Source organism: Haliotis cracherodii, unplaced genomic scaffold (assembly GCF_022045235.1).
Source record: "Haliotis cracherodii isolate W230 unplaced genomic scaffold, xgHalCrac1.p SCAF_5, whole genome shotgun sequence".
Lineage (NCBI taxonomy): Eukaryota > Metazoa > Mollusca > Gastropoda > Lepetellida > Haliotidae > Haliotis > Haliotis cracherodii.
Genome location: NW_027266308.1, coordinates 61815703 through 61843554, shown reverse-complemented (window position 1 = coordinate 61843554; position 27852 = coordinate 61815703). Strand labels below are relative to the sequence as shown.

The following is a 27852-nucleotide window of genomic DNA, read 5'->3' as shown; positions in this document are numbered from 1 at the left end:
GGCATCTACGCAAGTTCTATAGCAATGGGGCACAGAGGCGAGGTTACGGATGAATTGATCTTCTTCGTTAATGGTCTACGAGTAAGTATATATGTTGAGATACGTATGCTGCACATAGCTTTAATCGTGTCAATTGTCTGTTTGCCCACAACAAAACGATTTCCCAAATAACACAGAATTGATAATTCCGCCTAATACATGACGACCCATTCCATAAACACATGCTCATGACAAAGCTAGAATTATAATATCGACTCTGCTTTATGGAGGGATTTCTATTGGCTACGAAAAGGGTTTTGTCGCTTTACTTGCTGTCATCATACCGCTCTGTTGATCGGTCCAGTGATATAACTGTACACTTTTTTTATTAAGTCGTTTTATGTTTACAGATCGTTGAGCCGAATCCTGATCCTCATGTCACGTTACTACAGTACTTGAGAAACAGACGTAAGCACAGTCAGTTTACTTTAAAACGAGGGGTGGCTGAAAAATTCTGAGCCTAATATAAATGTCAAGGATGTATATTATACCCCCCAACAGTTTGTATGTATTCAAAACAATACTTCCCATGTTTACAGACCACATTTGAACCAAATATATACATAACCAGACATCATATTTCTGCCGACCTCAAAGTGACCAGGTATTCTCTGTTGATGAAAATTGGAAGAATTGGCAACCATGCTGTAATCAAATAGCTGTCATTCACCCAGCTTAAAGGGTTAACTCCAGCAGTCATCCATATGGTCGTTCATGAGTGTCAATCCGTTATGTATGTACTTTATGACATTATTGGCACGAAAGCGTAATTCGACATTCGTCACCGAATCCCGGTAGGTAAGGGACGTGACTTCGTAGTATAACATGCCCCAGGTAGTATTAGATTCACTTGCATAAGTTCATATTTACATTTCATTTCTGTCACCAACCAGTTGAGGTATACGTTGTCTGCCAAAATAAAATTGATATCCATCTTTGTGAAGTGCACTGATCCATTCACTACCAATGCAAATTTGGTTTTGGGAGCTGGGTGTAGCCTGGTCTTGGTGCTGCTTATACCTTCTACTGTAGTGACAGCCAGACCATGGAGAGAACAGACTTACCTGTACTGGGTGTAGCATGGTCTTGGTGTCCTCTTTTGGTTATATTTTGAAAGGCGCTGTACGTCCTATTACTGATGAAGCACATTGAATTTCTTATGTACATATAATACACACATATGCATACATTTGTATTGGGCGTTTATGAAAATTGTTCTCAAATATGGAATCATTTACATGCCAATTTAATTCGATTGAAAGTACAGTACTCTCCCTTCAGTCTAATGAATTGTTCATGTTTCCTTCGGCATATATAAGATCATTATTTGCTTAGTTTCAGTGTCTAAGTTTTGAAATAATAATTCGCGTATATGTTACAGTACGTCTGACGGGCAGTAAACTTGGATGTGGCGAGGGCGGATGCGGAGCGTGCACCGTCATGGTGTCCCGATACAACAGCCGCACGGACACCATATCGTATCCTCTTATGTGAAAACACTTTACAACACTGCTACATCGTGTATATATATATTTTTCACTGTTGTTATTTTAAGGGGCATGTAATAATGTAACCTACTGAAGCATGTTCAGAATTCACAAAAGCTACAATGACCTTAACAATATAGCCACTACTCAGTGAATGCGTGTCTGGCGCCCATCTGTTCCCTCCATGGCCTCGCTGTCACTACAGTAGAGGGAATTGGCAGCACAAAGACCAGGCTACACCCAGTACAGGTAAGTCTGTTCTCTCCATGGTCTGGCTGTCACTACAGTAGAGGGAATTGGCAGCACAAAGACCAGACTACACCCAGTACAGGTAAGTCTGTTCTCTCCATGGTCTGGCTGTTACTACAGTAGAGGGAATTGGCAGCACAAAGACCAGGCTACACCCAGTACAGGTAAGTCTGTTCTCTCCATGGTCTGGCTGTCACTGCAGTAGAGGGTATAGGCAGCATCAAGACCAGGCTACACCCAGTACAGGTAAGTCTGTTCTGCCCATGGTCTGGCTGTCACTACAGTGGAGGGTATAGGCAGAACACAGCCCTGGCTACACCCAGTACAGGTAAGTCTGTTCTCTCCATGGTCTGGCTGTCACTACAGTAGAGGGTATTGGAAGCACAAAGACCAGGCTACACCCAGTACAGGTAAGTCTGTTCTCTCCATGGTCTCGCTGTCACTACAGTAGAGGGAATTGGCAGCACAAAGACCAGGCTACACCCAGTACAGGTAAGTCTGTTCTCTCCATGGTCTGGCTGTCACTACAGTAGAGGGTATAGGCAGCATCAAGACCAGGCTACACCCAGTACAGGTAAGTCTGTTCTGCCCATGGTCTGGCTGTCACTACAGTGGAGGGTATAGGCAGAACACAGCCCTGGCTACACCCAGTACAGGTAAGTCTGTTCTCTCCATGGTCTGGCTGTCACTACAGTAGAGGGTATTGGCAGCACAAAGACCAGGCTACACCCAGTACAGGTAAGTCTGTTCTCTCCATGGTATGGCTGTCACTACAGTAGAGGGTACAGGCAGCACCAAGACCAAGCTACACCCATTCGAGGTAAGTCTGTTCTCTCCATGATCTGGCTATCACTACAATAGAGGGTACAGGTAGCACCAAGACCATGCTACACACAGTACAGGTAAGTCTGTTCTCTCCATGGTCTGGCTGTCCTACAGTAGAGGGTACAGGCAGCACCAAGACCAGGCTACACCCAGTACAGGTAATGTTTTCAATGAATAATTATGTTATCTTAAACTATCATAAAACATAACAATGTATGCTTGTTGTTTCCAGGAACGTCTGGCTAAAGCCCACGGGTCTCAGTGTGGGTTCTGCACCCCGGGCATTGTCATGTCCATGTATACTCTGCTCAGGAACAACCCACAGCCGACACAAGAACAGATAGAGGACAACTTTGACGGTATTACCCTGAATCACTGCGTTCATGTTGTCGCGAACATCTGAAAATCTCCTGATGCGATGTTAAGCAATAATCTAGCATTCACTAATTTCATGCTTGGTATAGAATTTTTGTCATTTTCTTTGTTTTTATAGAAACGTACAATAGATAAACGTACCAGTAAGGACTGTTGATGCATGGTTTGATGAAATATCTTGACTTATTGACAGGAAACTTGTGTCGGTGTACAGGATACAGGGCAATTCTTCAAGGATTCGAGTCATTTACAAAGGTTGACTTATTTTTGGATTAGCGAAAGTATTATCTGCGACCAAATGTTTACTTGCAATTGAAATAGGGAATTGAAATAAGTTGAAAAATTGAGTAATTTCATTTGGGATTATAATTGAATGTCTTCTAATTGAGAAATATATCGATAGTTTCCAGTTCATCTCTATTATTGCTATATGAAACACTATTGGATTGGCATGTCATACATGTAAACATAAACCATATTCCTATTTGTGATAATTTTGTTTTCGGCCAGGGAGTTTGTGGCATGGGCGAGGCATGCTGCAGGAACAGAAATGGGTCAACACTCAACGGAGCGCATGTACGTATTTCAAAGCAATGTAATGTATGTACAATATGTATCAATGTGTATCTATTTTGAAATATATATTCCTACGTCCATGGAGAGTTCAGACGGTCATTAAAGAATCGACCTCGGTAAACTCATCGTTACATCTTTGAGTGGATAAACTTCTGTTCTTTTGTGTTCCCTGGTTAGTGAAGTGTCTGGATCAACACATTTCGGAATAAACGAATAAATCAGCTTTAATCTTGAAGCGGATTTCGGATGTACCTTTTGTGGGATACAAATGGAAGCGCATTAGTGCGTATTAGTCTAAAAAAATACCTACATCTTCGTAGATATCGATGATAATTACATCTGTGGCTGTGGCACTAGTACGCTTTCATAGATATATACCGTCATGCTGTTTGTATATTTATTTTATTGCAAATGTTCGATTCAAACTTGGTTCCAAAGTCTTCATTTGTGCTACAAGTAGTTAACGCCATTTTCATTTCCAGGATAATCCAAGCAGTGACGGAGTCAGTAACGGGGCAGCTAATGGAGTCAACACAATGCCTTACGACCCGTCACAAGAACCAATATTCCCTCCAGAACTCAAGGTAAACGACAATGATCTACATGTGAAGCTTAGAGCGAGTGGTTTATTATTTCAAACTGAAACCTTTTGGGGACCTATAAGGGAGTTTATTGACGTCCTCTACATATGTTGTAGACGAGAAACAGCGCTTTTCAAACCTCATTATGCTACAAAAACGACGTGACGTGGTTCAGACCAGTGTCATTGGAGGAGGTGTATGAACTCAAAGCCAAGTTTCCTTCTGCCAAAATGGTTGTTGGTAATACGGAAGTGGGTGAGTAACGGAATAATTATCTCGATATATAGTATTTTCGAGGGCTCTATATTATCGCGGTGTTGATAAATCTCATAATCCACACACCCTGCTGACTGTTTACTTAGGCAAATCTAAGCACGATATTTCATCGCTTGGTCGAATACAGACCTCGTTGCGGTATGTGACGGCTACTCGTAAGCATACAGGTTAACTTTCTTATGATAGTTTCTGGAATGTTTTGGAAGTGGAATTACCCCTACATGTACCTCCATTCGAAATTGGTAAGAAAAGATTCCATATGTTTGAACGATGCCCGTTGGCCTAACTTAGGTCGTATGCATACTGATTGTGCATAATCCAAAACAATCCACACGTATCACGCCACAAAATAGTGACACCGCGATAATATAGAGTCGCTAATGACAGGTACTTTGTTTACCGAACTCAGTAAATAAAGCCACAAAACCCTTTCCATATCCAATAGAAATCTCTGCATAGAGCAGAGTCAATTGTACAGTTCCGACTATATCATGAGAATGTGTTTATGTGTCACTACCAAATAATAATGACACCAGGTGTTCGAGAAGAGGTGTGCGTTACCTGCCCCACCGGTGGCACCCGTCACAAACACATGTAAAGAAAATCAGCATCGATCAATCCTGATTGATGTGTCATGAAAGTTAAACAAACAACAAGAAACATTTTGCAATGAGTGAGTGAGTGAGTTAGGTTTAACGCCGTTTTTAACATTATTCCAGTTATATCACGGCGTGTCAGCTTAATGTGGGAGGAAAGCCCGAAGTGATGCAGGTCTCGGACGTTTACCACTTCGGTGAAACCCACGAGCACGGGTATGGTGCTGACAAACCTAGAAACATAATCGGGGTGAACCAGGATTCGAACCCACAATCATAGGTTTCTGGCGTGTCCAAGGGACGCAACCCTGCACAGCGAATCGCGGCGCCTTAGACGACTGGGCCACCCGTGCCCCCCATTTTGCAATGAAATATTTAAAACGTTAGTAAGCGTTCGCCATTACGATCCATTATAAATTAACTACAGCGATAATATGGCGTATCATGCTTAATAATTCTTGTGACTCTTTTGTTTAACCGTGTTTTGTTTTCCACGAACTATTCGCAAATCAGACACAAATGTGTGAAATTCTAAACTTAGTGCTTGTAATAAAATTGCAGTCACCACCCAGACTGATATTAAAGATGTAATAGAAGTGAAGTACAACCACCTGACCCAACAATTAAAAGTGTTTTTGTCATATGGTTCAGGTATTGAAATAAAGTTCAAGAAGATGGACTACCCAGTGCTGATTTCTGCTACTCACATCACTGAACTGATGCAGACTCGAGTCACAGACACGGGGTTGGTGTTCGGTGCTTCGGTTACCCTCTCATCCCTGCAGGCTGCCCTAGAGAAGGCTGTAGCTGAAAGACCAGGTGAAACTCATTGATCGAAGCAAAATTCACGTATAATGGGTGCTAATGGTTGATGTAATGAGATTGTGGCGCACTCGGGCGTTTAAGAGGTTTTGGGCCAATTTGAAATTTGCATTTTTGCAGCCAACGTCACTGATATTGGGTAAAACCACCTCTGTTGACCAGACATGCACGATTTCTTCAAGACTTGCTTCTGATGAGTCGACCAATGTCAGACTGACTCATGTTGCTCCACTCATCAATGAGAGCAGCATTGAGATCATTGAGAGTGGTTGGTTGATTTTGACTTTTGCGTGTCTGCCAATGACGTCCCAGGCGTGTTCAATGGGGAAAAGTCAGGACAGTGCATTGGCATGGCATGCCATGGATGTTTTGCTGTTGGAGAAATTGAGTCACAATCCTGGTACTATTTGCATTTCTATTATCATCCTGAAAGATGAAACTTTATGCAAATGGCACCAAGAGTGGTGCAAAGATGTTGTCCCGATAGTATTGACATGTGACTCTGCCATGGACAATATGGAGCGCACTTAGGCTGGTCATTGTGGTACCACCTCTCACACCATTATGGTACACCACAACCATACACCACTGACGATTTCGCACCGTCTGGGCATGTACTCTTCCTACAACAGTTGCCGTTTGCAATCGGTCCCTCTTCTGAGAGGCAGTTTGCCACCGATTTCTTAATGCCATGGTTCTGACTAATCGACCTGTGGAACGTAAATGTTGAGCACGTTGCAAACGTAGCATGATGAATGATGTTGCTTCCTTAATGGTTAAATGTGTTTAATAAAGTACCTTTGAGCGTTTGGGTCAAAGAAAACAATATACGTCTACTCACAGTGACAATGGTAAATCTGGCATACCAACCCATTAGCGTGCTGTCCGAAGTCAAGTTCTTCCTGACTGTCACAATGTTGTGTTTGGGAGCTTGCTGATATAACTATAATTATATGTCTCTCCAGAGTCTCAAACACGTGTCTTCGCTTCTATACTTGAAATGCTGCGATGGTTCGCGGGTCATCAAATCAGAAACGTTGCGGTAAGCGCTTGTTCATGAACTCAGTCAGGGAGTCAATGCAGCCTTGTGGTGTCTGGCATTCGCTTTTTTGCGCCCGGCTATGGTTTTCATCATGGGTGTTTTGTGTGAAGCCTATTCTTCGTATCCCAAACCTTGATATTACTTTAATTTTTGCTACATTTACGGTCAATGTTAATCAAAACTAGTATTTTTTTCAAAAGTAAGATATGTTTTATTACTAATACGTGTACGATTGAAAATACACACACGTGAATACAATCAGAGCTTTGCTGGTGATAACAAATTAGTAGGCTGGTTATACTGATTGAAACATTATAAATATTGCTTACTGCACCAGAGTATCGGCGGTAACGTCATGACAGCAAGCCCTATCTCGGATCTGAATCCGCTCTTCGTTGCTGCAGGCGCGGAGCTCACTGTCGGATCGAAAGGTATGTAAACTGAGTGTGTGTGTGCTGCAAAACGATTGGTTGAAAATACAATACAAATGAAATACAAAATAGTGTATTAATGTCTCACCATTTCTACAGTACATAACATAAAAAAACTAAAAACAGTTGTTAATGGGAATTAAATCCCTGAAGTTTTTCGGACTTTTCAATGCAAATGAAGACTTTTTTCTTGATAGGTAACGTTTTTCTTGTCAATTCCAAATTTAAAAAAAGGGTCATTTGTATTGGCGAAATGAAAACCACTTCAATGTTCATCAGGACAAATTCGTTTTAGTATTTTATTGGCACATTATTTAGCTTACCAGGAGAGTTCAGATATCACGGAAGCATATAACGTCGACAAAAAATATGGGTTTTTTTTATTTGCGGATGATATTAAGTATTCGATGCATGGAAATTGTAAGAAATCAAATAGAGGTATTTGATGCCGGAAATTCTGATATTTGAACCTTCGGCTCTCACCGTCGGTTTCCCGGCATTGAATACTCTATAACATCCGTAAATCTGAAAACACATATGTTTATCTACGATTTGAATACTCCTGATGATCTTGGGATAAATAGGCCCCAAATTCTCCGTCGAAAGAGCCTATAAACAGTCGGGACGAGTAAAACACGATGTGACCTGGGCTCACTTCCACAAAGCGATTAAGGCGTGAAGATTGCTGTAACTCTCTGACTAAAACATTGGCTAACGATAGCTATGATGTTAAGAGGGTCGGTCGGGTAGCCTAGTGGTTAAAGCGTTAGCTCGTCACGCCGAAGACCTGGGTTCGATTCCCGACATGGGTACAATGTGTTAAGCTCATTTCTGGTGTCCCCCGCCGTGATATTGCTGGAATATTGCTAAAAGCGGCGTAAAATCAAACTCACTCACTCACTATAATGTTAAGGGGACCATGGCGAACTGTTTTTGTTAACGTCAACATGTTTCATATCAATCAGAGTGAAACCAGATGACTGACAGGCTGCGGTGAAATAACTGGAATATTGTGGACTGTGGCAAAATACCATTTACTCTCTCACAAAAGGTATTGTAGCCTTCCAACAGTAATTGTGTCAGTGTGAAATTTATGTGATCAACGCATTTGTTACATATATTCGTCTTTCATGGTAAAAGACCTTAGAAACGGTTTTATTTCAGCAAATGGGATCCGCGTGGTTAAAATGGACAAAAACTTCTTCACTGGATATCGAAAAACAGCCATAGCTTCAGAAGAAGTTCTGATATCTGTACACTTACCTTACACCTCCGAAGTAAGTTTGGGCTATTGCATTTATCTGGGCCATCTGGGTACAACTGTATAAACAATAATAGTTAATTACAGGTAATGCATGATATGTAGTAACAAAGTAACAAATCTTTACAATATCAACACAAAAATGTTAAAAATGCACATCAAATGTTAAACCCAGTTCCGCTCAAGGACGTCGTTTCAAAACTTTATCCTATTCCATCATACAGATAAGAACACAACTGAGCACTTAACAATTCGTTTCGCCTTCAGAACGAATATTTCAGCGGCTTCAAGCAGGCCCATCGCAAAGATGACGACATCTCCATTGTGAACGCTGGCATGAAGGTGGAGTTTCTGAACGGGACTGACGTCGTAAGGGAGATTACTCTTGCGTATGGCGGCATGGCCCCAACAATAGTCCACGCCACGAAGACTATGGAGGCTCTAGTGGGACGGTATGTGCACATGCAAATGTATAATATCAGTGATCATGTTTTGGGTTATTGATGCAAACTTAATTCGTTGCGCTAAAATTGTGATTATAATTATTTACTTCCGTATTCTTAGAATTTCTCTATGTTGATTGGTCTGTTTCAGCTCCTGGAATGATGAGCTTGTAGACGAAGCTTGCCGAACCCTTGAGCGTGATCTCCCCTTGGATCCTGGCTCACCAGGTGGCATGGTGGAGTACCGCCGTACTCTCACTACCAGCTTCTTCTTCAAGTTCTATCTGTCTGTCACGAAGAGACTTATTGATAAGGTACATGTACAATACCATAATTCCCGCCCAGCAACGAAGTCGCTCAGTGCAAACATAAGTACGTTTTACATACCCTTAATGTCATTATCAACAGTGATGTATTTTCTTTCTGTCGTATAGTAGTTATTCCCCGCCAGATTACCCTTGTGAAGTTTACGGGATGTGTCCTTCCTTTGGCACATTTAAAAACTTGAAAACATTGAAGATACTGATATAAAAGTTAGGATGTATATTCGAAAAACACTGCTTGTGTTCAGTTGCCCAAATCTGGCTCCAGTTGCTATTTCATTTTTTTATAATTATTTTTAATTTGACCATATGGAAAGAAAACCGTTAATCAGTGAAACCTTCGACAGAACCAAGTCATTGTGAGATAATGATGTTCTTGGTATTTAATTCCTCACAGAAACCGTTGGGTCTTTTATTGATCATCGGTCGCGAATCAAGGAATTTCATTTATATTCCAACATATCAAACGTAATGAGTGAGTGAGTTTGGTTTTACGCCGCTTTTAGCAATATTCTAGCAATATCACGGCGGGGGACACCGAAAATGAGCTTCACACATTGTAACCATGTTGAGGAATCGAAACCTGGGTCTTCGGCGTGACGAACTATCATATCAAACGTAACTGTATTATATTAAAGAGCGCAGAAGTTCATACGTAGTGACAGTATAATTAATGCTTAACCTTCGAAATGCGTCGTAAGAACAAAGGCAAATCTGGTAATTAAGCTTATTTGATGTATTTGTAGGGACATGACGTGAACAACAAAATAGTCTCGGAGATTGTGTCTGGTTGTGGCGACATCACACGAGCGGTCAGTAAAGGGGTCCAGGTGTTTGAGGATGTGCCGGATGGACAGTCCCCGGGTGACGCTGTTGGGAGGCCGCTCGTGCATGTCTCCGCCCAACAACAGACAACAGGAGAGGCTGTGTATGTTGACGATCTCCCTAAACACGAAGGTGAGTTAGTTGAGGTTAAAGCCACGGATGACAGTTTTTCAGTTCTACAAGGCATCTGGGACTGATGTGACATGAAAGCTCAAAACGAGAAAGTGTTTTTGTCAACGAAAGTTATTTTCTTGAATTCATCACCAGTTTCTTGAGAAAGTTTATTCACTTTACGAAGTAAATTTTAAACACCGTCTAGCTGAGACTCAATAATAATGCGAGAAATAACGCTTTTGGTTGACTTGAGATCTTATGAATCACAAGCATCACTGGCAAGGCATTTCAACGTTGTCCAGAGCACTATTTTCTGATTTGCACTGGGGGAGATATCAGCAACATAGCACCATTAGGGAACCTCTAGGATCACGGAGACCAGAATCACAACAGTTGCCCAGAATCGCTTTAACAACGGGTGAACATATTGAAAATGTATTAACATACAGACCGAGTAATGGGCTGGAATGCTTCACTCGGGAATTTATAGGAGTAACATTGACTCATGTCTTTCTGTGAGTAAGTGAGTGTTTTTATGCCGCTTTTAACAATATTCAAGCAATATCACGCCGGGGGACACCAGAAATGGGCTTCACACATTGAACCCATGTCGGGATTCGAAACCGGGTCTTCGGCGTGACGAGCGAAGGCTTTAAGCACTAGGCTACCCGACCGCCCCTCATGTCTTTCAGATGAACTGTACCTTTCTATGGTGATCAGTACCAAGCCACATGCTCGCCTGGTGACAGTGGACCCATCTGCAGCTCTGGATCTCCCCGGCGTGGTCGACTACATAGACCACAGAGACGTCCCCGGTACTAAGAGATGGGGAGCCGTCGTGCCCTATGAAGAAGAGATCTTTGCAGCAAATAAGGTGAATGAAAAACCAAGTTGTAAATTAATTCATTCAAACGATGCGAATTCAAAAAGATTGTAAACCAATCGACCCGTTCCCCTGAATTCGGTTTAAGTTATATCATAACTATTATTGTGTTTTGTGCTAGCTTTCATGACATTGTCAAACCCATTTCTGGTGTCATCCGCCGTGATGATACTGGAATATTGCTAAAAGCGGCATAAAACCATACTCACTCACTCACTCATGACATTGTCCTTCGAGGAGTCATTAGTTGTAGTAACTTTGGACCATCCCTTACCAGTATCTATCATCCATATATGGCCAATGCCTCCTTTAACTATGTGAGTGAGTGAGTTGGCGTTAGAAATATCCCAGAAATGGGCTTTACATTTTATATCCCCATGAAGTGGATCTAACCAGGCCTTCGGCACGACAAACGAATGCCTTCACCACTAGTCTCTCCAATCAGCCTCTATGACAAATCGTCACTCTTTGTTCGTGAAACCTTCTAACCTTTGACCACATATCAATACCTCCAGCAAATTAGGCCTTTTGCTTGTGTGCATTGCCGTTGGTATTTAATCAGAACATAATCTCTCTTACAATTCTAGGTTATTTGCCAAGGGCAGATAATTGGTGCCGTGGTTGCTGACACACAAGAGCGGGCTCGTGTTGGAGCAGATAAGGTCAAGATTGTATATGAGGAACTCCAACCAATCATCACAATAAAGGTTTGCTGTCTGAACAAACCCCACATGTTCACCCATGACTTAATATGTGAGTAGACCCGTGAAGATCCGGGGTAGAATAGGTCTTCAGCAACCCATGCTTGTCCTAAAAGGCGACAATGAGGGTCTTGAGAGGCGACTATCGGGATCGGGTGGTCAGGCTTGCTGACTTGGTTGAAGCATGTCATCGTTTCCCAATTGCGTGGATCGATGCTAATGATGACAATCACTGGATTGTCAACCAACGCGATATTGCATAAATATCTGTTACAGTATATACTTTAAGCAATCCTCAACTCTAAAACGTTTCACCAGAAAAGGGCCCATTTCATATGTACCAACTAAAGTGACTTTAAAACAAGAATGCCCTACTGTTAAAAACACTTATAACAACATCAAAACAGCAGGACAATAGTATAAAAAAGACCTACGGTATCGCTGAGAAATTTCAGAGATAGGTAGGGATAACACAAATGTAGGTTTTTACCATATGTTAAAGCACCATCTTGTCCGTGGCCGAGGGTGACTCTCAGCAGCCTGTAGACTATCTCTAACTGGGCCCAATCTGCTAAATTCTCACTAATTCTGCTGACTTTAATAATTGCCTGCGCAATCATGTACAAGACAACACTCCCGATTGTGGGATTGCTGATACAATAACATTAATTCAGTTCAGTGTTTGCAATTTACGATTCAACTATTAAATTGTCCGTCATTATTCATAAATGACTTGCAACAATCATTTTATTGTTACTAAATGAAATATTGAAATATTATGAATGATTCGTATTAATCCAGACAGTATAAAGTTTAAGCAGTTTGGAGTTCACAGTGTATGTATCATCCCACATTACTGGTACAGTGTACAAAATAGTTCCGGTTTCATCGTTTCGCTAACTCGCGTAATAATTGTGATGTTTAGAATACCTTGTTTCTATATTTAACCTCCAGGAAGCAGAAGCGGCGAAATCTTTCTTCGACAAAGTGACCAGTTTGTCACGTGGTGACCTTGAAGCCGGTTTCAGCCAATCCGATCACTTTCTGGAAGGTGAGATTGAGATCGGATCTCAGGAGCACTTCTATCTGGAAACTCAGGCCGCAGCTGCAATTCCTAGTCGGGAAGAGGGCGTCATGGAGTTGTACACTAACTCACAGTTCCCGTCTCAAATACAGGTACAGTTGGCAATAATGAAGCTCGTCATCTACTAACTCGAAATCATCCTCTTCCACGTCTTTCCTTGGACCTGCTGAGGACCTGACCTGACTTGATTGAACAGTCCGACTGTTTAACGTTTTGATTAAGATTTATTGTAAAGCTTGATGCTTGAAGTGGGATGAAATCTCTAAGTGACCCATGGTCTAGACGCCTTAATGAACGCCAGGAGCGTGGACATGCTTCTGACAAACCTAGAAACACAATCAGGCTGAACCAGACATCGAACACCCGATAATGATTTCTAACACAGCTAGGAGACGGAACTCTGCACAGCGCAGGCCACCCGTGGCCTCATCATTTGAAGACATAGAGTCATATAAGCAGTATCCAATGTGTAAACTATGATGATCTTATTCACCCCTTTTTCCTGGAATAACTACAAAGAAATCACATATGTGGATTCACAGAAGTAGTATAAGTCGATAAAGGCTGTAAATTGAGATGATTACGTTTCTTTATTGACAAGTGAAATGTGTCTGAATGTCAAAGTGTTACAGGTTTTTTTGATAAATACATACAATTGATAATGACCACTGGGTATATTTCAGCACGCGGTAGCAGAAACACTGGGAGTGAGAGCCAACAAAGTGATATCTCGTGTTAAAAGAATAGGTAGGTGGTATCACGCAACACCGTGGACTTGTTCTCCTGAGTTTAAATCCACTTTGTTCACAATATATATCACTGGATTGTCTTGACTTGATTATTTACAGGCCGTCGGCGTATAACTGAAATATTGCTGTGTTTGGCGTTTAACAACAAATAAATTAAAAACAATGCGGGAAGAAAGCTAAAGTGACGATGGACGTTAAAGTTTATAACTGTGTGAAACCCAAAGGTCAAGGTCAAGGACACGAATACATACATACACACGAAACACAAGCGTAAAAAATTGTGTACGCAGGGCAACGGACTTAGTTCAAATGTGCCTCTGTTCACCCAGCAGGGAATGAGTACCCGATAAGTGAGGTGGATGAAAAAAACTCTCTTAGCGCCATTATGCAGTTTCGGTTGTATACTACCCAGGGAGTTGAGAATGATGAGCGGAATTCGAACCGAAATGCGAACGGATCAACTGATAAAACCGCTTTTGAGCAGATACTACATCTGGATATCTGAGGTATATAAATGTATGATATGATAATAATAATATTATCATTGCAAATTCGCGATTAGTGAAATGATGCTACTCTGCAAACGTATTTGTTATACCTCTTTTATATTATATTCCATTGGTTAATCCGTACCACGTGACCAAACATATACATTTCAATGTAGACCCCGAAATCATGTGACTGACACTGATCTCGAATATTGACGCGTCACATGATCAGCATTGACCTGTCACGTGATGAATATTGTCTCGTCTGCTAAACCATGTTTAAAGGCTTCATAAACTTTAAAGTGAGTTTCGGTATAACAAAACCGTCACGACCCGACCCCTTCGATGATTTGACCGTGTCCTGGGCCTGCAGCTTCGGGTTTCTCAGCCCATCTCAGGGGTCGGGTTCTCGTGTCCTTGTTTTCGCATACTGACCTCGTCAAGAGTAATTATTTGTATAGAGTTGATCCACCCGCGCTCAGTAACATGCAAATACAGCATTGAGCACAAACATGTCAGTGAACATCCTGACTTTCGGCGATAACACCAGCTGACACGTCGTGAAAGGACATGTTTGATACGGGTACTACAGTAAACTACGGTTATAACGAACACGCTTATAACGAACTGACGGATATAACGAACTTGCTTTTTTTGGTCCCGACTACTTGTTGTAGTTATGCTGTATATGTGCTTATAACGAACTACGGTTATAACGAACTAAAATATGTAGTCCGTTTGAGTTCGTTATAACCGTAGTTTACTGTATTTGTAAAAGGCAGTTGTTTTGGTGCCCTTCATCGGAGTGCGTTTCAGGAAGCTTCATACCCTGTTAAAGGACCTGGTGTTGATTATATTCTCTATATCAGATGATCTTTTCTTTCACACTGCCTTTTTGGAGCACGGGTGTCCCAGTCGTCTAAGAAGCCGCAATTCACTGTGCAGAGTTGTCTCTTAGGCATGCCAGAAACATTTGATCATGGGTTCGAATCCCCGCCCGCCCCGATATATTTTGTCAACACCCGACCCGTACTCGTGGGTTTAACCAGAGTGGTAAACGTCGGAGACAGAACTGCATCAGTTCAATCTTTCCTGAGCTAACACACCGTAAAATAACAGCAATACTGTTCAAAGAGGCGTTAAACCTAACTCACTCACTCACTCACTCACATACAATGCGTTTACTTGTTTCATTCATTCATAGGAGGAGGATTCGGAGGGAAACAGAGCCGAACTATCTCAGTTGCACTACCCGTAGCTGTCGCGGCAAACAAGTACGGCCAAGAACAAGTTTTGTTTTATTTTTGTAACGAAATATTATATTATTCTTCTGTCTCCCTCTCTACAATCAATATCTACTGCCTGCTGTGAGAACATGTAAATTTAAAGTAAGACTGTCCTATGCATTCATTGACAAATGTAACAGCGGAATTACCCAGGCGATTATATTTTGATCTAGATAATGTTAAAACGTCCAAAAGACGTACGACGGCAAGGTCAGAATGTGCCGGTATTGGACTGCGTGTGATACCATATCTAAACATCACAGTAAATTCAGTTGTCTCTCATGCAGTCTCGTGATTAAGTAATATATACAGACCATCTCAGATCGATGTTAAATAATCTCCACCCCATAACCAATTCAGCAATTAACCAATTGCCAGGCAGACCTGTAAGCGAAATTGTTGGCTACAATTTTAACAAGAAATAACGTCTATTATGCACGTCTCTACATCACATTCCAGACTTCGCCGACCCGTCCGCTGTATGCTTGACAGGGACGAGGACATGGTTATCACAGGAACACGTCATGCATTCATCGGCAGATATAAGGTATTCTGTGTGTGAGCTGAAATAAAGGATGTACGAATGGACGGGATGGGGGTGGGGTGGGGTGGGGGTAGGGGGGGGGGGGGGTGGTGGTGTAGTTTTAGGGAGTGAATAAGTGTGGGAGTGAATAATTGTGGAGGGTGTGTGTACCAAGGACACGAGGTCACTTAGCCAAATGCCAAGTTAAATAAGGTGTCGGAAAAAAGCATTCGCGCCCCACCTCTGTATCAACCAGTGGTTGAACACATGAGCAACAATCCATCCAACTACGATAACACACTTTCAGTCTGTTCATTCGTTTAAGTTACGAAAATCATGAGGTACAGTCGGCTATACCAAAATGTCTAAAGCACTTGAGGACGCGGTTCTGGCAATTTAATATGCTGCTATGGGCCCCGTCGGATAAGCTAGCTATACAAATAATGAATATGTTACGGAGGTATTCTGTTCCCGAATCCCCACGGGGTCAAGGTACACTGCTGTCAATAGTGTGTTTAAATATGTATTTATCCTCCCGATTATGGAATGTTTCGGTATTGAATCTTGTATAATATAAGTAAAATGTTTAATTTTATATATTACACTATTCAAAAATGTGTATTGTTTCAACAGGTTGGGTTCACATCCACGGGAAGGATTATGGCGTACGATGTGAAGCTTTTCTCCAACAGTGGTTCCACCATTGATCTTTCGCCAGAGGTAAAGGACAAGGGCGCCATAAAGTAAAAACATATAAATAGATTGCCAATAGAATGATTCAAATCTGTATTGAAAGGATACCCATGAAGATCCGGGGTGAAATAGGTCTTCAGCAACCCATGCTTGCCATAAAAGGCGACTATGCTTGTCGTAAAAGGCGACTAACGGAATCGGGTGGTCAGGCTAGCTGACTTGGATGATGCATGTCATCGCATCCCAATTTCGTGGATCCATGCTCATAATGTCACACACTGGATTGTCTGGTCCAGACTCGAATATTTACAGGCCGCCGTCATATAGCTGGAATATTGCTGAGTGTGGCGTTAAACAACAAACAAACAAAAACAACTGTATTTAAAGGTGACGGTATCATCCTCCTCCTCATCATCATCATCCTCCTCAATCCACCCCTCCATCCCTCCATTAGGTCTTTTCCGGACTGGAGTAAGATGATTTTACATAGATTGCATGTACCCAGGTGATGACAAAGGCCGTGTCTGGTGTTGACAACGCCTACTTCATTCCTCACATCAACGTCGTGGGCCGCATGTGTAAGACAAACATCCCATCAGCAACCGCCTTCAGGGGATTCGGAGCGCCACAAGGCATGTTTGTGACCGAATCTGTGATAGACAAGATGGCGGACTTCCTCAATATACCAGGAGAAGTGGTAAGGGGTCAAGAGTGACATCATCGACCCCGCATTCCTCTACCTGTAAACTGTTTATTTGTGATAAATCAGAATTCAAACGTTGAACTGATATACGGAAGAGGTTCTAACATATAAATTATTTGCTCGTCTTAATTTGACAAATGTATGCAGCTTACATAAAATGTCTCATTCTAAATTTTGCAAATGCATTTAAAATGAATTTACATTAAGGATTCATAGCTGTGCCTTTTTATTTTTTCATGAAGGGGACCACCAAAATCCACATATAAGACTGGGAAAAACGCAATAGGCGACTCGGATGAATTGCTGTAAGCGTTGCTTATGGATCTTCTCCATGGATTGAAAATCTGTATCTTGTTTGTGCTCAGTGCAATTCAAAATTATGAATTAAACACTGCTTTATGGTGAAACAATTATGGATATATCGAAACGTTTGAATAATGTTTCAGATTCGATCCAAGAACCTGTACAAGGAAGGGGAGCTAACCCACTATAACCAGCCTGTCATTGACGCTAACCTGCCACGGCTCTGGTCGGAATGTGTGTCACAGAGCTGTTTTACACAGAGAAGAAAAGAAGTAGACAAGTTTAACAGGTACTTTTATTTATGCGATATTATCTATTTATGACCTGTTTGTTCTACCCCTTACACAAGACATGAATACGATCAAATCGGCGTTCATTAATATATAATGCACCCAAAATTATGTGCGCGACAAACATTTGAGATTAAGTAAAGGGAATGGCGGATACTGGTATGAATTATATGCTTCATCATTACCTGCCTATCTTAATATAATTTGTCCTGGTTAGGAATCTAGTAGCCTATGCTTGTCGTAAGAGACGAAATAGATGGTGTGGTCACTGGTTCGTTGACTTGCTTGATGGCATGTCATCCTACCACTTCGATATGGGAGGTTACCAACAATATCAATCACAGGCCTGGTCAAACTGGATTCAGGTTTCAATGGGACAAAAGCTAAAATAAACAAATAAACATGGCGTTGTGTATTTTGTCTTTCACTCCAAAATGAATCTGTTTCGGCGGACAATTGCCAATGATTAATCTCTGACTTTGACGTTTAATATTTACACAACATATGTTCAAATTGGTGATATCGTAAAATGCTTTGTTTGCTTGTTTGTTTGTTCGTTGTTGAACGCCGCACTCAGCAATATTCCAGCTATATGACGACGGTCTGTAAATAATCGAGTCTGGACCAGACAATCTAGTGATTGACATCATGAGCATCAATCCACGGAATTGGTATACAATGACATGCATCAACCAAGTCAGCGAGCCTGACCACCCGATCCCGCTAGTCACCTCTTGCGACAAGCATAGTCGCCTTTTATGGCAAGCATGGGTTGCTGAAGACCTATTCTACCGCGGATCTTCGCGGGTCCTGTAAAATGCATTACATGATAACGTTACCTGCAAGACGTGTAACCTAGCACTTCTGACCTCATACCTATATACGTGACCACGTCTGGAGTACAGGACGATGACAAGAGGCGACACAAGATATGTATCCTGAGAGAGGTTTACATTTAAGAAAGAATGGAAAAAACCCACTGACGTCACTTCCTGTGTTATTCCCCAGACGCACAACAAAAACAACTAATCCTTTCAAATCGAAAAACTAGCGAAAGCAACTAAATCAGATTTACAAAAACTCAATGGTACTTAAATTAAAATGTACTGACTTTATATACTTCAGTGAAAGCCGATGGAAGAAGCGTGGTTTGAGCGTAATTCCAACCAAATTCGGCCTGTCGTATGAGGCTCCGTCTAAGTTCCTTAATCAGGCCTGTGCCCTGGTGACGCTCTACCTGGACGGGTCTGTGTTGGTATCTCACTGCGGGGTAGAGATGGGACAAGGACTTCACACGAAGATGATTCAGGTAATTCCTAAATTAGTGCATACATCATTATGTTTGACTAAATCATAATGCTTTTATACTGAAGATGTATTATATACATACTGCCTTCATCCATATAGGCTGAGACCTTGTGTTGATGCTATTTGCTGACCTTGAAACATAATACTATACTCTAGCTATATTACGTGCATACTGTTTATACTTATGTATACAATCTGAAACGTTGTGTTGGTGATATATACTGATCTTTTAACAGCTCACTGAACTTGCGATTACATACGCTACAATTTCATAAATGATAATTATTTACTAACCGCCAAAAGAAACACGAACCAAAGAAACATTTTGAGAAGTATGTACTTTAAGAGATGTGTACCACAATGTGACAAAACTAACAATCAGTTAAGTGTTACCACAGTGTCTTTGTTCTTATCACGATATGCTGCACATGATTTCCAAACTTTACACGCTAATCCTGCACCAGACAAATGGTGCATCTCGAGTCACTGGTCTATGACGTCACATGTAATGCGTGCATGAGCGTGGATACACAACATCGAACCAATCTATTATTTCTTGAATATGAGTAATTCTTTAAATATTAACCAACATGGTATGGTATTCGCGTTTCTTTTGTCGGTGAATTTGTATCACAAAAGGTCATATATGTCAGTGATGATGCATGATTTCCAGTAATTATTTTTGTATTTGACAGGTGACGAGTCGAGCGTTAGGTGTTCCTACATCTGATGTCTTCATCAATGATACTGCAACAGACAAAATCCCATACACCAGTCCCACCGCCGCCAGCTCCGGGTCAGATCTCAATGGAGGAGCTGTGCAGGTGCGTGAGTATATACCTGGATGGGCACGGTGTGTGGCGGCGTATTTTCATAATCACGCTTCCCATCCTGTTTTTCCTGCCTAAAAATAACTTTTGTCAATCCAGCTCTGAAAATAACCTGCCCAGAAGAAATATTATAAGGGATTAGGAGATTAAGAGACATGACGTCTACTCTTCTGCCATTCTTGACGAGAGGTTAGGTCGAAAGGTCAAAAATGAATGTTAGAAACGAATTTCTCAAACATTAAATGATAGTATTTGGCTAATAAAGTGTTGGGGTGCACAGAAGTATTGAAGGCTCCGGATGGCCTGAAATAACATAACCTGAGTCACACAAACATTCAAATATAAGTATTATTTCAGCAATGAGAGGGGTAATATGTAATCCTATACTTGTGAAAAAAGAACACCCGTAATACTACAGGAGGATTTCTGATGAAACATGGAGTATTAATGTGTGCCTTAGATCCACTTGTTTGCATGTCGATTATGAAAATGTAATTGAGAAGACAACGTATGTTCTTAACTGTTCTTAAATGCCACTTAAAGAAGTTATGTTCTTAACAGTTTGTAAATTACATTGATCACCTTTCAGAATGCCTGTGAAATACTCAGAGGACGCCTCGAGCCTTACATCAAGGCCAAGCCAAAGGGAAACTGGTCCGACTGGGTACGTCCTTTCATATTGTTTAATATATCAGGTTAAAGAATGAGATATGGTCCATATTTAGAAGTTAATGTGAAAATTGCTACTACACTCTTAAAAAGAAAGAAACGCATATGTGTTTTGAGAATTCCAATTTTATTTTTTTTATCCAGTAATCGTTATAAAAACGTTAATCATGTCATCTTTGTTGTGCATTTCGCGCAAACACATCTCAAAATGTTTTTTGTAAACGTTTATCTGCAAAAATGCAAAGTTTTCAGCACAATGCACGTGCAAAGTGTTGGAAACAAGAGCAGAGACACTGACTATAAGTTCTTTACGAATTTTCTGACGTGAACGGAGATCGAAAAATGCCAAGATTACCTGCAGCTGACCGAAATATCGCCATTGGACGTTTGGAAGCAGGTGAGTCCCCGACACTTCAACGTTCACCAACGTTCATCGATATACCCGCACTAATTCGACTCAAGATCATCCCAGAAGTGGAAGACCAAGAATGACCACCCCTGCTCAGGATCGGTACATCCGGTTGCATCCTCTTCGGAATCGATTTGCTATAGCAACGGAAACTGCAGGACAAGTGCCTGGTATGAGAAGAAATTCCGACCAAACCATCAGAAATCGTCTGTGGGAAGTGGGAATTCGAGCGAGACGACCAAATGTTGGATCTGTCTTGCGACGTCTACACCGTCAACGACGTGTCAGGTGGTGCAACAGAGTACAGGCATGGGATCTCAGGAACTGGCAACGCGTTTGGTTCAGCGATGAGTCACGTTTTGTTCTTCAACGACGGGATGGAAGACAACGTGTATACCGACGTCGACATGAACGTTTTGCGCCGAACTGCGTTCGACAGGTGGACCGATTTGGTGGAGGGAGTGTCATGGTGTGTGGCGCCTTATCCTACACAGGTAAATCACAGTTAGTGGTTGTCCAGGGCAATCTTACAGTAAACCGATACATAGACCAAATTCTGCTTCCTCACCTCCTCCAAACTTTGGAACGCCAGAGGGAGCTGTTCCAACTTGACAACGCTCGGCCCCACGCAGCACGTGTAACAGTTAATTTCCTTGTTAATGAGAACATCAATGTCCTTCCAAATCGCCTGATCTCAACCCGATTGAACATTTGTGGGACGAACTTGATCGACGCATCCGTCAACGTCACCAGCGTCCCCACACACTGGCACAACTCGCCAACGCCTTACAGGAGGAATGGCGAAGATTTCCCCACTTGCGCAATCTGTGCCAAGGAGGTGACGGCTGCAAGAGGTGGTGTGACCAGGTACTGACCATGACGCCCCCTTGTGGCTACACATGTGCAATGACTGAACTGAATTAATGCTGACAATGACGACAATGCTTTTGTCGATCACTGTGTCTAATTTCATTTGATTGTGTTAACGCATATTCTGTGTAGATACTTTTACATCCGCTTAATAAATATCCTTATTTTTTAACTATGCGTTTCTTTTTTTGAAGAGGGTATATTCACGAATGATGACATCAATGTCAATACACTCCTATCTCATGTTGACTGTTTGTTGCTTAACAATGATTGTACTGTACAGTAAAAGACATCATGGTTTGTTCTGATTCACAGGTCAACAGTGCGTACATGGATCGTGTTCCGTTGTCGGCCTCAGGCTCCTACTTGTAAGTAATTTTATACCTTAACAGGTTTGACTCATTGTGATACTACTGTGCCATACAATATATACTGCATAAACAATATGTAACCCATTATCATTCACAACAAATAAAACCCTTGTTATAGTTCTAGTTATAATAGGGCAGGGTTGGTCCAGTCGTCTTCCGGCCACCATTCGCCGTGCAGAGTTGCGTCTCCAAGGTACACTAGAAATCATAGGTTCGAATCCTGGATTCGCCCCGATTGCTACAAGATTGCAGCTGGAGATAAGCCGCGAAGACCAGCATAGCACCAAGCTTACATGCCGTGATATAGCTGCAATACTGCTCAAAGTGACCATCAACCAAACTAGCAAGAAGTACGAGTGGTCTACTATGAGAATATGTCATGTGCATATATTTTTAAATATGTATTGACTACTAAACCGTAGTGGGTTATCAGTACGGCAGTCAGTACCACAATGCCTGACGTAAGATACGACTTAAATGAGTATCTAGTTGTTACAATGTGTGGCTTTGATGATTGTGGATCACCGAACCTGGATGGCGTGTATCATGGATTATGGCCTCCCTCACTGATGTGGCCGACCCTGACTCCTTTTTTTTTTACAGTTTTTAGCCATGTAGCTGAAATATTGCAGATTTTAGAAGCATCCAGTGACTTAGTCAAAGATAATGCACTGTGCCTATGTTGTAATGCAGATAGCAACACCATGCATCCAATAGAGGTGGACAAGGATGACTGCTGAGACAGTGACTATTTACAGTGCCTTCTGAATTATTTCAGCACGAAAGGTTTGGACTATGACGAAAAACTAAACAAGGGCACGTTCTTCAACTACTTCTCATGTGGAGTGGCTTGCTCCGAAGTGGAGATCGATTGTCTAACAGGTGACCACCAGGTAGGTTGTTCTCTTTGGGCCATGTCTAAATGGGATGTTGCGTCAAGGAGTTTTATTAGATCTTCAGGAATTATGGAAATGAAGCGCATGTTTTAGCACTTGCACTTTGTTAATTTGAAAATCTTGCAAAGAAGAAAGTTATGCAAATGATCCATAAGCACCACATTACGACACACACCTTTATTTTCTTTCACGTGTTTTACATGATCCGTATAAACAACAGAACCATACGTACCCTACTTTCACGTTTTACGTGATCCGTATACACTACGCTGCTTCACGTAACTTACTTTACTTACTTTTGCCCGATCCATGTACACTACTACGCGCACCTTACTTTCACATGTTTTGCCCGATCCATGTACACTACTACGCGCACCTTACTCTCACATGTTTTGCCTGATCCATGTACACTACTACACGCACCTTACTTTCACATGTTTTGCCTGATCCATGTACACTACTACACGCACCTTACATTCACATGTTTTGCCCGATCCATGTACACTACTACACGCACCTTACATTCACATGTTTTGCCCGATCCATGTACACTACTTCATGTACCTTACTTTCACATGTTTTGCCCGATCCATGTACACTACTACAGGCACCTTACTTTCACATGTTTTGCCCGATCCATGTACACTGCTACATGTACCTTACTTTCACATGTTTTGCCCGATCCATGTACACTACTATACGCACCTTACTTTCACATGTTTTGCCCGATCCATGTACACAACTACACGCACCTTACATTCACATGTTTTGCCCGATCCATGTACACTACTACGCGCACCTTACTTTCACATGTTTTGCCTGATCCATGTACACTACTTCATGTACCTTACTTTCACATGTTTTGCCCGATCCATGTACACTGCTACATGTACCTTACTTTCACATGTTTTGCCCGATCCATGTACACTGCTACATGTACCTTACTTTCACATGTTTTGCCCGATCCATGTACACTGCTACATGTACCTTACTTATACATGTTTTGCCCGATCCATGTACACTGCTACATGTACCTTACTCTCACATGTTTTGCCCGATCCATGTACACTACTACATGTACCTTACTTTCACATGTTTTGCCCGATCCATGTACACTGCTACATGTACCTTACTTTCACATGTTTGGCCCGATCCATGTACACTGCTACATGTACCTTTCTTTCACATGTTTTGCCCGATCCATGTACACTGCTACATGTACCTTACTTTCGCATGTTTTGCCCGATCCATGTACACTGCTACATGTACCTTACATTCACATGTTTTGCCCGATCCATGTACACTACTACATGTACCTTACTTTCACATGTTTTGCCCGATCCATGTACACTACTACATGTGCCTTACTTTCACATGTTTTGCCCGATCCATGTACACCACTACGCACACCTTACGTTCACATGTTTTGCCCGATCCATGTACACTGCTACATGTACCTTACTTTCACATGTTTTGCCCGATCCATGTACACTGCTACATGTACCTTACTTTCACATGTTTTGCCCGATCCATGTACACTGCTACATGTACCTTACTTTCACATGTTTTGCCCGATCCATGTACACTACTATATGTACCTTACTTTCACATGTTTTGCCCGATCCATGTACACTGCTACATGTACCTTACATTCACATGTTTTGCCCGATCCATGTACACTACTACGCGCACCTTACTTTCACATGTTTTGCCTGATCCATGTACACTACTTCATGTACCTTACTTTCACATGTTTTGCCCGATCCATGTACACTGCTACATGTACCTTTCTTTCACATGTTTTGCCCGATCCATGTGCACTGCTACATGTACCTTACTTTCACATGTTTTGCCCGATCCATGTACACTACTATATGTACCTTACTTTCACATGTTTTGCCCGATCCATGTACACTGCTACATGTACCTTACATTCACATGTTTTGCCCGATCCATGTACACTACTACGCGCACCTTACTTTCACATGTTTTGCCTGATCCATGTACACTACTTCATGTACCTTACTTTCACATGTTTTGCCCGATCCATGTACACTGCTACATGTACCTTACTTTCACATGTTTTGCCCGATCCATGTACACTGCTACATGTACCTTTCTTTCACATGTTTTGCCCGATCCATGTACACTGCTACATGTACCTTACTTTCACATGTTTTGCCCGATCCATGTACACTGCTACATGTACCTTACTTTCACATGTTTTGCCCGATCCATGTACACTACTACATGTACCTTACTTTCACATGTTTTGCCCGATCCATGTACACTGCTACATGTACCTTACTTTCACATGTTTTGCCCGATCCATGTACACTACTACACGTACCCTACTTATGCATGTTTGGCCCGATTCTACATGTACCTTTAAGTTACTATAATATGTTTTACTTCAATACAAATGTCAAATAAGTACATTGAATCAGTAGATTTAACAATTTATATATGTACATTGAATCAGTATTTTTCACATAAATGAAAAATTCGCTGTGGCGCTGAAATTTCTTTCAGGTTTTGCAGACTGACATTGTGATGGATGTTGGCAGAAGCCTGAACCCTTCGATCGACATCGGCCAGATTGAGGGTGCTTTCATGCAGGTAAATAAGTGCCTCGCATACCACAGTGTGGAAAGTATGTGTAGTGCAGCTGTAGGGACGTATGTAGTGCAGCTGTAGGAACGTATGTAGTGCAGCTGTAGGGACGTATGTAGTACAGCTGTAGGGACGTATGTAGTGCAGCTGTAGGGACGTGTGTAGTGCAGCTGTAGGGACGTATGTAGTGCAGCTGTAGAGACGTATGTAGTGCAGCTGTAGGGACGTACGTAGTGCAGCTGTAGGGAGTATGTAGTGTAGCTGTAGGGACGTATGTAGTGCAGCTGTAGGGACGTATGTAGTGCAGCTGTAGGGACGTATGTAGTGCAGCTGTAGGGACGTACCTACAAAACGGTGTTACTGCCTATCTTTCTTGTCAACACTGGGTGCCAGAAATGTGCTCCTCTCAGTTGACTCAGCTCAACCACGTTTCAATAATCGTCCGTACGTTGTACATGTAGCTATGCCACTCATAAACTCTAGTTCATTCATATGGACGTAATTAAACAAAGTTCGGCAGTCAGTAGAACGGGATTGAAACATATTCTGTTTCTAAGTTCCCTTGATATTCGAGGAAGCCATACAAATGAAAGCCGTGCAATTTGACTATTCTTAAATTATTTTTCATGTAATATTTTTGACTAACTGCTTGATATTGGAGGATTGAATATTTCTGTTCTTATGTTTTCTTACTGGATAAAAACATACTTATTACAAACATAACCACCATTATTTTTTCCTCAGGGATACGGGTTATTCTGTCTCGAACAGCAGAAGATCTCACCAGCAGGACTTGTCCTCACTCGAGGCCCGGGAACATACAAGATTCCAGGCTTTAAGAACATCCCGGTCACACTGAACGTCACTTTGCTGAAGGGCAGCGTCAATAAACGTGCAGTTTACTCTTCCAAGGTAAGCTTCAACACTTGGTGATGATAGTGAAGGTGCGATATCTGGCATAATGGGTCGATGTGGTGTTAAGGTTCGTTGTTCCCATCACCCATAGGTTCCCCGGTCATAAACTACTCCAAGCAACCCAGGAATGACATTATTATGAGTCGACTGAATCGTTATTGATTAGTTGTCCAGGGTCTGTGACTTAGCTTAATGTATCCCCTGACAACGAGGAACGTTGCTCACTCTGTCGACCACGTTGATCATTTACACACGCTGCCGTATTATAATTGGACTATTGCTGACTCCGACATAAAACAACATTCACCTATGCCAATCACCCGACTGATCCCATTTGTAGGTAACCATGCCAATTCATTTTCTTATATTTGCCACCCAAAATATTTTCCAAAAAATTCATCCATGTTTTATTAAAAAAAAGGTTTAGGTTCTATATAGTTTTGCAGCTTTAGGATATTCGATCGATTCATGATATCATCCACCAATCGATGAAAACGTATTTACATTTTCTTGAAAGGCAATCATTACAATTATAAATGATTGAAACGTTCTATAGGGCATCGGAGAACCTCCTCTGTTCCTGGCGTCGTCGGTGTTTTTTGCCGTCAAGGACGCCATCAAATCGGCGCGAAAGGACGCGGGAGAGAGCCGTGAGTTCCGTCTGGACAGTCCGGCCACGCCCGAGAAGATCCGGATGGCGTGCCGGGATCAGTTTTCCAAACAGGTGAGACGTACATGGTTTGAAGGTGAAAATAAGATGTACATGATTAACTCTGGTTATCAACGGTAGGGTGGAAGAACAATGCTCTTCCTACAACTAAGATGCACGAATGGTTCCAGGTAGACATGGAGACGATGTGTTTCTGCATTATTCTAATTCTTCTTACCTGACAGTTATTATTGTTTTGTGTGTCTGTGGCATTTTGACACGATATTCTTCTTACCTGTCTCAAAGCTGTTGTGTTTCTGCGGCATTTGGATACTTCTTGCCGGACAGGTTGTT

At 41.8% G+C, this 27852-nt stretch overlaps 1 protein-coding gene across 1 annotated transcript; it reads left to right on the top strand.

The window, feature by feature from the left end:
* On the top strand, positions 1 to 27639 carry LOC139442867 (xanthine dehydrogenase/oxidase-like). The gene is made up of 33 exons (XM_071223771.1): positions 1 to 81; positions 390 to 447; positions 1421 to 1517; positions 1667 to 1775; positions 2833 to 2959; positions 3169 to 3230; positions 3486 to 3575; positions 4034 to 4135; positions 4249 to 4387; positions 5656 to 5823; positions 6792 to 6868; positions 7206 to 7299; positions 8464 to 8576; positions 8828 to 9012; positions 9155 to 9317; positions 10073 to 10283; positions 10958 to 11139; positions 11736 to 11855; positions 12804 to 13025; positions 13617 to 13680; positions 15375 to 15444; positions 15916 to 16003; positions 16613 to 16699; positions 17178 to 17369; positions 17822 to 17967; positions 19094 to 19277; positions 19972 to 20100; positions 20696 to 20770; positions 22370 to 22422; positions 23204 to 23318; positions 25854 to 25940; positions 26679 to 26846; positions 27406 to 27639. The coding sequence occupies exons 1-33, from the start codon at positions 25 to 27 to the stop codon at positions 27637 to 27639; spliced, it is 4068 nt and encodes a 1355-aa protein (XP_071079872.1). The 5' UTR covers positions 1 to 24.
* Positions 27640 to 27852: the final 213 nt, after the last annotated feature.